Raw genomic sequence first — 14,836 nt, 5'->3', positions numbered from 1 at the left:
TGTGGTATCGAAATTGTGATTAACTTCGTTGTCAACTTCCATCGGACTATCTATGTAATGTTTAACTCTGTGACCATTAACCTTAAATTCAATCCCATTTGAATTTATCAATTCTACTGTTTCGTATGGGAAAACTCTTTTGACTATGAATGGTCCAGACCATCTTGATTTCAATTTTCCAGGAAATAGCTTGAATCGTGAATTGAAAAGAAGAACTCTGTCTCCTTCTTTAAATTCTTTTAAACTTATGATTCTTTTATCATGCCATTTCTTCGTTCTTTCCTTATAGATTAACGAATTTTCGTATGCTTCATGTCTTAATTCTTCTAATTCGTTTAGTTGACTTAACCGTAGACGTCCAGCTTCATGTAAATCAAGATTACATGTCTTCAAAGCCCAAAATGCTTTGTGTTCAGTTTCTACTGGAAGATGACATGCTTTTCCATAAACAAGTCTAAAAGGTGTGATTCCAATTGGAGTTTTGTAGGCTGTTCTAAAAGCCCAGAGTGCATCCTCCAATTTAATGGATCATTCTTTCGGATTTGATCCTACGGTTTTTTCTAGAATACGTTTTAAAGCTCGGTTGGTATTTTCAACTTGTCCACTTGTTTGTGGATGATAAGCAGTGGAGATTTTATGAGTTACTCCATATCTTTTGAGAACTTTCTCAAGTTGATTATTACAGAAATGAGTACCCGGATCACTTATTAAAGCTTTCGGTGTTCCAAACCTTGCAAAAAGACGTTTTAAAAAGTTGACTACAACTCGTGCATCGTTAGTTGGGAGAGCTTGTGCTTCCGCCCATTTAGATACATAATCAATGGCTACGAGAATATAGAGATTATTATGAGATTTTGGAAATGGACCCATAAAGTCAATACCCCAAATGTCAAATACTTCACATACTTGAATGACATTTTGTGGCATTTCATCACGTTGACTTATTTTTCCGGCTCTTTGACAAGCATCACAGGATTTGCAAAGAAGGTGTGCGTCTTTGTAAATTGTAGGCCAATAGAATCCAGCATCATAAACTTTTCTTGCTGTTAGTTGAGGCCCATAGTGCCCTCATGTTGGTCCTGTGTGATAATGGTTTAAAATTTTACTAGCTTCATCTCCAAATACACATCGGCGTATTATTCCATCGGGACAACTTTTAAACAAATGTGGATCTTCCCAGAAATAGTGTTTTATATCACTGAAGAATTTCTTTCGTTTTTGGTACGATAATCATTTTTCAAGGAATCCACATACTAAGTAGTTTGCATAGTCTGCAAACCATGGAATTTCATTATAATCTATCTTCAATAGATATTCATCAGGAAAGTTGTCTTGTATGGCCGATTCATTTAGAACTTCTAATTCGGGATTTTCAAAACGAGAAAGATGATCAGCGGCGAGATTTTCTGCTCCTCTTTTATCTTGGATTTCAATATCGAACTCTTGTAAGAGTAAGATCCAACGGATTAATCTTGGTTTGGCATCTTGTTTCGAAAATAGGTATCTAAGAGCAGAATGGTCGGTATAGACCACCGTTTTTGCTAGAACGAGATATGAACGAAATTTGTCAAAAGCAAAGACAATAGCAAGGAGTTCTTTTTCAGTAGTTGTATAGTTCGTTTGTGCTCCTTATAACGTCTTACTAGCATAATATATAGGTTGAAATCATTTGTCAATCCTTTGTCCTAAAACGGCTCCCATTGCAAAATCACTTGCATCGCACATTAGTTCAAACGGTAGATTCCAATTTGGTGTTATCATGATCGGCGCATTAGTGAGTTTCTCTTTAAGAATATTAAAAGATTTGATGCATTCATCTGAAAAGATGAATGGAGCATCTTTTTCTAGGAGTTTATTCATAGGAGTGGCAATTTTAGAAAAATCTTTTATGAAACGTCGGTAAAAACCGACATGCCCTAGAAAACTCCTAACTCCTCTAACATTGGTGGGATGTGGAAGTTTAGCAATTACATCTACTTTAGCTCTATCCACTTCAATTCCTTCTTTTGAAATTTTATGTCCAAGAACGATGCCTTCTTTAACCATGAAATGGCATTTCTTCCAATTAAGAACTAGATTTGATTGTTCGCATCTAATCAGCATTCGTTCAAGATTAGCTAGACATGTTTCAAAAGTATCACCGAAGACTGAAAAGTCATCCATGAAAACTTCCATGCATTCTTCTATCATGTCGTGAAAAATCGCCATCATACACCTTTGAAAGGTTGCAGGGGCGTTGCAAAGTCCAAATGGCATGTGTTTGTAAGCAAAAGTACCATAAGGGCAAGTGAACGTGGTTTTCTCTTGATCTTCGGGTGCTATTGGAATTTGAAAATATCCGGAAAATCCATCAAGAAAACAATAATAACTATTTCCGGCTAATCTTTCCAACATTTGATCAATAAAAGGTAAGGGAAAGTGATCTTTTCTGGTGGCGTCATTTAATTTTCTATAATCAATACATACACGCCATCTTGTTACATTCCTAGTAGGAATAAGCTCATTTTTTTCATTTGTAATGACAGTCATGCCACCCTTCTTAGGCACGCATTGAACTGGGCTTACCCATGGACTATCAGAAATTAGATAAATTAAACCTGCATCTAGCAGTTTAATTATTTCTTTTTTAACAACATCTTGCATATTTGGATTTAGTCTTCGTTGGCGTTGCACATACGTTTTATGACCTTCTTCCATAAGGATTTTATGTGTGCAATACGAAGGACTTATTCCTTTAATATCATGAATCTTCCATGCAATGGCTGGTTTATGAGCTTTCAACACAGAAATGAGTTGTGATTTTTCATTTTCAGTAAGAGAAGACGATATTATTACAGGTAATTCAGATTCACCATGTAAATAAGCGTATTCCAAATGGTTTGGAAGTGGCTTTAATTCTAATGTCGGTGGTTCTTCTATCGATGATTTATATCGATATCTGTCTTCTTCTTTTAGTATTTGAATTTCTTCTGTTGTTGGTTTATATCCATTAGCTATTAGTGTAGCTAACATTTCAGCTTCATCAATTGGTTCATTACCTTCTCCTAAAGAACATTCTCATGTTCCTTGTAATTCTGAAAATTCTTCTAACAATTCTGCATGTGAATCTATAGTTTGAATATAATAACATGTATCATCTGCAGATTGCCGTTGTTGCATTGCTCTATCAACTGAAAAGGTAACACTCTCATCCTCTATACTTAGGGTCAGTTTCTTACCAAACACGTCTATCATTGCTTTAGCCGTGTTTAAGAATGGTCTTCCTAATATGAGAGGAACTTGAGAATCTTCTTCCATGTCCAGAACAACAAAATCTACTGGAAATACTAAAGTACCAACTTTAACTAGCATGTTCTCCATTATCCCTCTAGGATATTTTATTGATCAATCGGCTAGTTGTATGCTTATTCTTGTTGGTTTCAATTCTCCAAGGTCTAGTTTAGCGTATAGTGAATACGGCATTAAATTTATACTAGCACCTAAGTCTGCCAATGCTTCTATTGAACTAAGACTACCCAGAAAACATGGAATTGTGAAACTTCCTGGATCAGATAATTTTTCTGGTATCTTATTCAACAGCACTGCTGAACAATTAGCATTCATAGTAACGGCCGAGAGTTCTTCCATTTTCTTTCTATTTGTGATTAGATCTTTCAAGAATTTAGCATATCTAGGCATTCCTGAAATCACATCAATGAAAGGAAGATTTACATTTATCTGTTTAAACATATCCAAGAATTTGGATTGCTCGGCTTCAAGTTTCTCTTTTTTCATTTTACTCGGGTAAGGAAGTGGTGGTTGGTATGGTTTAACATAAGGTTTAGCCTTAACTGTGTTATCTTCATTAACCTTTTCAACTACCGGTTCTTTTTCCTTATCTTGTTCAGGTTGTGGTTCTTGTGGAGTAGGAATAGCTTCATCAGAAGTTACAGGTATTTCAGGTGGTTTAAGTGTTGTACCACTTCTTGTGGTAATGGCTTTAGCTGTTTCATTTCGGGGGTTAGCATTTGTATCACTAGGTAAACTTCCCGGTTTTCTTTCACCTATTAACCTTGCTAGGTTACTTACTTCTTGTTCTAAGTTTTGAATAGAAGCTTGTTGATTTCTAAATGCTTGAGCATTTTGTTCATTAGTTTGTTTTTGAGATGTGAAAAACTGCGTTTGAGTTTCAACTAGCTTCGTCATCATATCTTCTAAATTTGGCTTTTTATCATCGGTTTGTGGTGGTTTGTTTTGAAAATTAGGTCTTTGCTGATTGTAAGTATTATTGGATACTTGTTGATTGCTAGGACCTTGTTGGTTGTTGTATGGAACATTTCTGTTATAATTCTAGTTTTGATTGTAGATCGGTCTTGGCGGTTGATAATTATTCTGATAATTATTTCCAGGCCTTTGGTTTATGTATGAAATATTCTCTCTTTGTTCCATTGTTAATTCAATACTGAGACAATCTTTTGTCAAATGTGGTCCTCCACACTGCTCACAACTAATTCGTATTGAGTGAATATCCTTAGTCATCTTTTCCATTCGTCTCTCGACAGCATCTATCTTTGCGGAAATGGAATCTAAGTCATGGCTAGAATCGACTCTAGCTGCTTTAGATGATCTAACGATATCTTTTTCTTGGTGCCACTCATGTGAGTGGGAAGCAGTGTTATCAATAATTTTGTAAACATCAGTTTCGGTTTTCTTCATAATGGAACCACCAGCTGCAATATCTATATCTTTCCTTGTAGTGATGTCGCATCCTTGGTAGAATATTTGTACTATTTGACAGGTATCTAAACCATGTTGCGGACATCCTCTTAATAACTTTCCAAATCTTGTCCACGCCTCATATAGAGTTTCATTTGGCTTCTGTGTGAACGTAACAATTTCTCCTTGAAGTCTTACGGCTTTAGATGCCGGAAAGAATTGTTTAAGAAAATTTTCAACTAAAACGTCCCATGTATCAATCGCCCCTTCAGGTAACGATTCCAACCAATCTTTGGCTTCTCCCTTTAAAGTCCAGGGAAATAACATGAGATATATCTGTTCATCCTCAACTTCTCTTATTTTAAATAGAGTGCAGATCCTATTAAAGGTACGAAGATGTTCATTTGGATCTTCCTTCGGCGCACCACTAAATTGGCATTGATTAGTCACCATATGTAGAATTTGTCATTTGATTTCATAATCTGGCGCATTAATGTCTGGATGAGTAATTGCGTGACCTTAGCCAGTGCGTTTAGCTCTCATTCGGTCTTCCATACTTAAAGGTTCCAGATTTTCCATGATTGAATTTGTTGAATCCGAATCACTAGAGGATTCTGATTTAATGGTTCGTTCCTCAACAATCTCTGTTTGAATGATTGGTGGTTCCGGAGGAAAATTTAATGGTTCAGGATCTATGAATTGTCCCTGAATATTATCCGGATTCTCAATTGTGAGGTCGGGTTCAAAAAATGAATTATCGGAAATTTGAATTGGAGTACTTGGTCGACTGGATGACGATTCTAAAGGAAAATCAACGGCGGTAATATTTGCTAGATGTCTTGCTCTAGTTACAGGTGGTGAACGTACAAAAGGTGGTGAACGTCTTGCTCGGTGCATTCACTGAATATCCTATTAGTTTTTAAAAGGAAAGAAAAAATTATATAAGTTATCCAATTAATAGACTTTTCTGATTTTGCCCACGTTTCGAATAGCCAAAAGATGCAGCAGAGGGGCAGGATTCGTTTGGTCTCAATATAATTGAGGACTATTTGGCTCCAATAACCCGGTCCACGTACAAATCCAACTATTACTACGAACCAGAAAATTTTGATGTCTATCAATTTAACCACTTAAAATAAATTTTCGTAATTTTAAGAAATTTAGATAAGAAGTAGAATAAAAATCTATGTCCTAAAACTAGAATAGCGAGAAATAAGAAAGAAAAAGAGTGCGTCGAAAAAGAAAAGGGTTGAAAAATACGAAAGAAAAAAAAATTGACTTATAGAACTTAAAAACACTCGATTAACCCAACCTTATTACTACCACTAACTTAAAATTATAATCGCAAATTGAGATTACTAATTGGAATGATAATTGATACATAGGTAAAAGGCGTCTAAAAATAGTAAAGCTTACAGGAAAAACTATATCCCAAATGGCAATATCTTAAAAAGGTACTAAAACTTAAAAAGGTGTCGCAAAATTCTAAAGCACCTATATCTTAGTCTAAAGAAAAAGCACTTAAGGGATTTTACGGCAAAGCCTAAAAATCTAGAAGTAAAAATAACTATGGCAAAAACTATGTTTAAAACTAAAAACTAGCGAAAAACACAAATATTACGTTAAAACAATTAAAAAGGGACAAAATATAAAAATATACTAAAAGTTGTAAAAAGTACAATTTTTATAAAAATATTATTTTTATATTATTTATTTATTAAGAGTGTTAATTTTATAATTTATTTAAATTAATTAAACTAAATATACAAATTAAATAAATAAACTAAACTTAATTAATTAAAAATTAAAACCTAATTAGGGTTTTTAATTAATAATAATAATAATAATTACGTAATTAATGCGAAATTAGGGTTCTGTGTAACCCGTGTCAGACGGCTCCGCGAGTTGCGGTATTCAAGGCAACAAACTCCGCGAGTCGCGGGGATCGAAATTTCAGATGACAGGCTGTTTCGTTTCAGTTTTTCGACGCAATTATTTTTTATTTTTTTCTGTTTTTAATTTAATTAATATATTTATATAATTTAAATAAAACTTATCTTAAAAAACTAAAATAGAAATAAAATACTTTATAATTTTATAAATAAAAATCTTAATACTAGATTTATATATATATATATATATATATATATATATATATATATATATATATATATATATATATATATATATATATATATATATATATATATATATATATATATATATATATATATATATATATATATATATTTCAGTTTTTTTTATGTTTTAATAAAAACAAAATATTTAAATAAAACTTATAATTTTTTTATAAAATAAAAATAAAGAAACTTTATAAAACTTAAATATTTAACAAACTCTTAAAAATATTTTTATTTTTATTTTTCTTTTTATATTTTTGAATATTTAAAACGTATTTTTACAAAAGCGTATTTTTTTTATATTAGCAAACTAAAAATAAATTTTTTTTTCTTTTTATTAGCGTTGCGCTTTCGGCGTTTAAGTTCCCCGGCAGCGGCGCCAAAAATACTTGATGTTATGCGAGGTGTATATAAAATAGCTTATATTTTACAAGGAAATACTATTAAATATGATACAATTTTACACAAGATATTTATTTATTTATTTATAGAATGGATATACTTAAACCTTGCTACAACACTTATAGGCAGTGTACCTAATCGTACAGTAGTGTAGTTTTTAGTAAGTCCGGTTCGTTCCACAGGGAATCTTTTTCACAAAGCTTAACGCTATATTAGTTTAAATTTATAAAAATACAAATATATATATAAGTAATATTATTATTATAAAGGGGGGTTTTTACCGTTTAATGACCGGTTTGTCGATTTTAAAAACTTTAGTCGCAGTTAAAACCAAATGTAAAATATTAAAAATAAATAAAAGACTTAATTTAAAGCGTAAAGTAAATAACGATAATGAAATTACGATAAATAAAAGTGCGATAATTAAAAAGTACGATAATTAAAAGTGCAATTAAATACAATTACAATAAATAAAAGTGCGATAATTAGAAGTGAAATTAAATATAAAATAAAGGAAATTAAATATGAAATAAAAGAATTATGCTTATTTAAACTTCCGTAATCATGATGTTTGACGTGTTGATTTTAGTTTTATGCCCATGGGTTAATTGTCCTTTGTCCTGGATTATTTAATATGTCCGTCTGGTTTTTGTCCATAACAGTCCATCAGTCATAAATATAAAGTGCGAGTGTCCTCGTCAAATTATCCTTATACCCGAAGTCAAATATTCCAACTAATTGGGGACTTAAACTGTAACAAGATTTTAATACTTTGTTTAATAATTACACCAAGATGTCGACTGAGTGTAACCCAAGGTTTTAATACTTTGTTATCAATTATGCCAAGTGTCCTTGTACATAATTTCACCCCTGTTTTAATAATTCTAGTGGCTATTAATCCATTCCCGTATCCGGTTAAATGAACGATTATTCGTACATATAAATATCCCGCCCATCGTGTCCGATTGAGTGTATATGGTTATTTATAGGGACGTCCAATTGTAAATCTTTATATTAAAATTAACAAACTATCATTTAGTTAAACAAATATAAAGCCCATTAATAGCCCATAGTCTAATTTCCACAAGTGTCATTCTTTTGTCCAAACCCCAATTATGGTACAAAGCCCAATTACCCAATTTTAGTAATTAGCCCAACATCATGATTACTTCGTTTTAAATAAGCATAATAATAACTTAGCTACGAGACATTAAATTAAAAAGGTTGAACATAACTTACAATGATTAAAAATAGCGTAGCGTTACACGGACAGAATTTCGACTTACACCCTTACAACATTCGCTAACATACCCTTATTATTAGAATTTAAAATAAAAATAAAAATTATATATATTTACGTATACATATATAGAGAGAGATTGAATTTTTTTGGATCTTTTTGCGATCAAACTGCGTTTGCTTTTATAGGGATTTGAGTCCAGGTGAGCTCCGCGAGTCGCGGCCTTTTCCCTCTTTGAACTCCGCAAGTCGCGGAGTTCGATTTTACAGCTCGCACCATTTTGGAGCCTTTCTTGCCGACGGATTATTATATAAATATAATATATATATAATTTATATAATTAATTATATATTATATTATATTTATATACATAGTTAACTTGTAATTTTTAGTCCGTTGCGTCGAGCGTTGAGAGTTGACTCTGGTCCCGGTTCAGGATTTTCGAACGTCTTTGCGAATAATTTAATATCTTGTACTTTGCGTTTTGAATCTTGTACTCTTGTAATTTCGAGACGTTTCTTATCAATAATTGGAACCTCTTTGATTATATTTTGTACTTTTGAGCTTTTTGGTCGTTTGCGTCTTCAATTCATCGAATCTGTCTTTTGTCTTCACTTTTTATTATTTAAACGAATATCACTTTTAAATAGAACAATTGCAACTAAAAGCTTGTCTTTCTTGAGGAATAATGCTATGAAATATATGTTCGTTTTTAGCATTATCAATATCCGACTTAATTCTTTCTTTTTTCAACCAATTGAACCATGCTTTTTTCCATTCATCACATTCATAATCAGTAAGTACACCTAAATCAGCTTTTGGTTCAAGTTCATTAGCCATAGATTTCCATTCATCAATCTTAATATCGATCGGACCATAACGATTTTTACTCCAGATTCTCAAAGCTTCCTTAACGTTTTTCATTTTATTTCTAAATACACAATCTGGACGCGATCCTCCTACTTCCTTGTTCCAACCTTCACTTATAATCGATTCAGTTTCCTTTTGTTCAAGCCATATGTCAAAATTTTTGAACGGTTTGGGGCCGAAGTCATTATTTTTGTCACGAAGTAGCATAGGAGTGTGGTCTAATGTTTTTCTTTCTAGCACAATCACAGATATATCACCCACGTTTGCAAGAAGTTTTCCGAGATGAGGAACCTATCAAGTTTACTGAACTTTACACCATTATCGCTAATTCTCGTGAACCTTTTCCCAATTAATGGGACGTCAATAAGGTTGTTGCGTTCAATAAATTCATTATAAAGTACAGCTCTTCTTTCGTTGAAAATTCAGTTCACCTTGTGATCTAACCTCGTTAAAATCCCCCCAATTACCCATTCAATATCAGGGACGTTCATAATATTATTCAGACTATCCCAAAATCTTCGTTTTTCTTCATCTTTATGAGGACCGTAGACGTTGATTATAATAGTATCCCGATTCCGTCCTTTCCACTGTCCTTTGATGGCAAGGAAGTATTGCTTTTCAACCGCCTCACTGACATGGAAGACTGTTGGATCTCATAACAGCAACATACCACCTGATTTACCGATTTTTGGCTTTTGGATGTAGTTTACAGATGCTGAGCCCCATAGATGTTCGACCCAATTATCATCTACCAGGTTACACTTACTCTCTTGAACATCCCACTATATCAGGTAATTCTGAGAACCTAAGTTTTCGAAACCAACCTATCTTATCATCTGAGTCCTTTTCTTAAAGTAGAGACACAAAAGAAATTCATTACATTATTTTTTTTTCATTTATAGAATTAAACAATTAATTTAGTATATATCAAAAAGGAATAATGAACCATATATTTGAGACGGAAAAATATAAATAAACGGATTCAAAAATCAACAAGGTATAAACCGAATAAAATATAGAACTATCAAAATCACAAATACAATAAAAACATAATAAAAGTAAGTTTTATTCAAAATGTTAATGTTAATTTTAAAATTTAAACATTAAACTGAAAATTACCAACACCATAAACTGGTAAGTTTTATTTTAAAAATTAAACATTAAAAGTTTTATTCATAATTTTAAAAATATTAAAGTAAAATTTACCATTATTATTATTATTATTATTATTATTATTATTATTATTATTAATTATTATTATTAATTATTATAATTATTATTACCCCTTACACTACTAATTCTCGTGGAGAATTGTGTCGTTTGACACAAAACCAAGAACAAAACCAGGTCAAACCCAAAAAACAACCCAAAAAATTAAAAATACCCCCTTAACTATAACCAACTTAAAAAAAATCCCCTGCACTCCGGGGGTAAAACGTAAATTCCCTCACTTAAAATAAAAACTCCACCCGAACACTTCGACAGCTCGTATATTCCTCCTCGCTCTGAGTTAAATTTCACCAAGCACTCCGTTAAACTCAAAATATTTTTATGAACAAAACGAAACTAACTACATTCGAAACGGACAATTTTTTAAAAAACGCTAAACACAACGACAGCCCGTATCTTCCCGCTCGCCGCGAGTTAGATTTTTCTGACAGCAGCGTTTTACTCGAAATAATTTTATGAACAAAACTATAAAAAGTACGTTCGAAACGGACACTTTTAAAAAACGCTAAATACAACGACAGCCTGTATCTTCCTGCTCGTCGGGAGTTAAATTTTTTCGCCAGCACCGTTAAACTCGAAATAATTTTATCAATAAAATGAAACTAACTACGTTCGAACCAGACATATTTTAAAAAAACACTAAAGACGACGACACCAACAACGGCGCTTAACACATCGGCCGTTTTCCCTTCTATAAATAAAGCTACGTTAAATATGAATACGCATGCCGAAAGTTCCCGCCGCATCGCGCGGGCCGGACCCAGACTAGTTATTATCTATAATTTATAATTTATAATTTAGGGAGTATTTTTTATATATTGACTACAAATTAATTAAAAAGGAAAAAAAGAAGAAAACCCCTCAAACCATTTACCAGAAGTCCAGAACCCGTTTAACTCCGTTTCGGTCGCCGGCAGCTCTTTGGTACCTCTGTTGCCCACGGCACCTCCGGCGAATAAACTACCGACCACCGCCGAAAATATTTCCTTCATAAAGGTATAATCTTTATAATCACCCTGCAGCCTTTAATTGTCCAGTAATTTTTCGTTTTCAGGTATGAAGTATCTGCTAAACCCTAACTAATTCCCCAAACCATCCATTCGTTGCAGATATATAATGAAGATTTACAACATCTCCGGAACAACTCTATCTGTTTCTCTCTTTACAGAAGTCGCCAATTCCAAGTACCTTTTTTTTTTTATATTTAATTGGCCAGATTAAATATTATTTTCATAATTGTTCATGTATATTAAACACAGCCACTGATGCTTCCGTTTCATACAAATGCATTTGTTTAACTCTGAAAACATGTTAATTTATCTTCTTTTGGCCTCAATTTCTGATATATTTTTTTCCATACAGTAAGTGTCTGATATTGCTTACAGTATTTTTTAGCATTACTTGTTTTTAAGTGTTTATTCCTTAATAAATAATCTGATGTTCAAATAAGCATATGAGTACTTATTTAAACACTCCCATACACCTGTAATTGATGGTTAACTTCTATAATTTGACGATGTCTGCGTCGGTATGTATAATTAATTATTGGGCAAAAATTCAAACTCGGCAATGAAAGTTCCAAAGAGCTTGATTTAGGGATCATGTAAGTTCATTTGTACATTAAAAAAGTGAAAAGTTCAATTCTGCTCTTGAAAATGTAATTTTAAACAAAAAGCTCAACTTAGACAGGTAGACAACCAAATCTTTATCTACTATCTTAAGGTGCTAATGAAATCGTGTTTCCTATATCGAGTTATTTTGGAACTTTCGTTACATTTTTCTGAAATTCACTCTTGAATTATCTAACTTGTGTAAGATGACAAATTATTAGCTTGACTTATTGTTGTATTTGCAAGAGAACTTTTGGAACTGATGCAAGCTGGAACACTAGAGCCTGAAGTAGCCCTTCTCAATGCATCTCTGGTAAACATAGTTCAAATTGCGCTTCATATGACCTTTAAATGGTTCGTTCTAACATATTTTCATAAATAAAATAAAAACCATAATTAGATTCCAGATATATTTCCGGTTCTAGCAGCTGCTCACAAGACCCTCGTAGCTAAATCAAGGGATTCGTTGACAACTCGTACTCTTCACTCCGAGCTTGTTTATAACTACTCGGGGTCTAAACATGTAACAACTTTTTCCCTGTACTATAACATTAACTTCCATTTATTTTTATTGTTTTGTTATGTGGTTTATATAAAGTCTCATGTTTACATTTATGATTTTGGCTAGATTTCTGAATCGTTAAAACGGTGTGGTATCTCCGATAGCACTACGTATGTTCTTGTTGCTCGTTTTGGTGCTTCTGATGAAGAGGTAAGATCAACATGTTAAGAACGAATTCTTGAATTTTATTATTTTTTGATGAATATGGTCTGTTAAGGAGGATATTTTGTTTATGTAGATAAATGCTATGAAGGCACTTATTAAAGGCAAAGAAATCGACTTAGAAGAATTGGAAGAACGAGCAAACAAACCTCAAATACAAAAGGTTTGATCTGATTTTGTTTTCTTTCGTGTAGTGAAATGTCATGTTTATGTGTGGGAATAAATGATCAATATATTAACTTTTTTGCAAGACACATTCAATTATTGCATGAAAAACCCGTCTTATGTGAAATTTGCAGTGATTATCATATATTTTAGTTTGTTGAAGGTTGATAACTCGCACAACTTACCATTTTCGGATGCAATCAACAGCCTTTTAAATCTTGCATGAAATAATTGTACTATATAAGAATTATTATTAATTATTTTTATGTTTCATAGTGAGCACATTGGGTAATTGCTGTTAATATTTTATATCATGATTGATTACATGTTTTTACAAACTCTTCAAATAGTAGTCATTGAAAATTCTGTGCAGAACTGTCTATATTCATTTTTGTTAATTGATTTGTTTTATGTTCATCAGCATTACAAAATTACTGGGGTGGAACTGGGCGTATCGACACTTGGAGATGCTATAACTTGTCGAATTGCTGCTCGTGATGCTTTGTGAGGCTATCATCTGATACTTATTCCCGTATTTATGGTTTTTCTGTCATTTTTTTAGATTGTAACATGTTATAATGCTCATGGAAATTGCAAAGGATATGTTATGTTTAATGATTATAACTTATTCATTTCTGGATGTAACATGACGCATAAGCCTTGTTTATTTATTTTTGTAACAAGTCATACGAATATCACTATGGATGGAGAAATGTACTTATTTTTCCGTTTGTTTTGGAATGTATATTTTCATTAACTTTTTTTCCTTATTTTCTATTGGTTTAAAACAAAATTTGTATACTCATTTTTACTCATCACTCAAAACATTAAAAAGAAACTTTGGCGTTACTTTTCCACCTTCAGCAATTCTAAATAAACAAAAGCACGGTAAATACTTCATGTAGCGTTATAAAACAAAGCTAAACCCTAGACTATTATTAATTACGATGGTGTGATAGTGTGTTTTTATTTATGGGTTATAGCGGTGATGTGATAGATGTGATGGTGGTATGAGGTGATGATTGTGTGATAGAAAAATGTCACACCTTTTTATAATCAACCTTAACAACTACGTGGCAAACACATAATTATTCCACGAGTAAATTATATGGATAGTATAGTCCTTATGTTATACACCAAATTATATCAATAATCCTTATATTTTTCATAAATATATTCATGATCCCTGAACTAAATCAAAATACATATCATTCATCCACACCTTAACGCTTGTTATCTGTTAAATCCAACTAATCTTCATTACATGGCAGGTACTTTATTCTCCACTAAAATTACAACCGAAATTCATCAGTACCCTTTTTAACACCAAAACAATTTCAAATTTAAACACAAATAACTAAATGTTCATATCATACTACAAAAATAAAGTATTTTATCAATATTTAGAAAGCGTTCTTGAGGCTATTTTTATTCAGTTGGCTAGTCAAAACGAACATAATCATGTACCATATTCGTAAACAAAAAGTGGCATATGTTTCACATACAGTGACTTTACATTTGTATAACTAATATAAAGACAGATTCAACTCGTATTACAAATTCATAATTAACCAATCTGATTTATTTTCACATATCATTGTTCACCCAGAAAATTTTCTTGTTTAAGACAGATCGCTTCCCTCAGCTAATGGGAGTGGGACTCTTGCAGTTTATAAGAAGCTTAAAAAATGAAGCTCTTTTCTTTGAAATCCCATTATAGTTATGTCAATAAAAATAGAAAATGAGAGTCCTATTATAA

The 14,836-nt window shown here is 32.2% G+C and overlaps 2 protein-coding genes across 2 annotated transcripts in view; one reads left to right on the top strand and one right to left on the bottom strand.

The window, feature by feature from the left end:
• LOC139871179 (uncharacterized) overlaps positions 1-11,570 on the bottom strand; it is a 35,671-nt gene extending 24,101 nt beyond the window's left edge. Inside the window, exons 1-3 of the mRNA XM_071858916.1 lie at positions 11,453-11,570; positions 9,816-9,991; positions 9,242-9,639 (exon numbers count right to left, since the gene is read on the bottom strand). Of these exons, the coding sequence (XP_071715017.1) occupies positions 9,242-9,639; positions 9,816-9,991; positions 11,453-11,570 (692 nt within the window). The remainder of the gene's footprint in view (positions 1-9,241; positions 9,640-9,815; positions 9,992-11,452) is intronic.
• On the top strand, positions 11,440-13,781 carry LOC139873245 (uncharacterized). Its single transcript, XM_071861178.1, has 7 exons — positions 11,440-11,574; positions 11,688-11,762; positions 12,435-12,501; positions 12,589-12,711; positions 12,817-12,900; positions 12,989-13,075; positions 13,499-13,781. Exons 2-7 carry the CDS (start codon positions 11,695-11,697, stop codon positions 13,583-13,585), a joined length of 516 nt encoding a protein of 171 aa, XP_071717279.1. The 5' UTR covers positions 11,440-11,574; positions 11,688-11,694; the 3' UTR covers positions 13,586-13,781.
• Positions 13,782-14,836: the final 1,055 nt, after the last annotated feature.

This window comes from Rutidosis leptorrhynchoides, chromosome 10, assembly GCF_046630445.1.
Source record: "Rutidosis leptorrhynchoides isolate AG116_Rl617_1_P2 chromosome 10, CSIRO_AGI_Rlap_v1, whole genome shotgun sequence".
NCBI classification, from domain to species: Eukaryota; Viridiplantae; Streptophyta; class Magnoliopsida; order Asterales; family Asteraceae; genus Rutidosis; species Rutidosis leptorrhynchoides.
This window is presented reverse-complemented; position numbering and strand designations above follow the sequence as displayed.

Coding starts and splice junctions, on each gene's coding strand:
- LOC139873245 (XM_071861178.1), top strand. CDS start 11,695: ATGAAGATTTACAACATCTCCGGAACAACTCTATCTGTTTCTCTCTTT. Junction 12,502..12,588: donor CCCTTCTCAATGCATCTCTG/GTAAACATAGTT, acceptor AACCATAATTAG/ATTCCAGATATATTTCCGGT. Junction 13,076..13,498: donor ACAAACCTCAAATACAAAAG/GTTTGATCTGAT, acceptor TATGTTCATCAG/CATTACAAAATTACTGGGGT.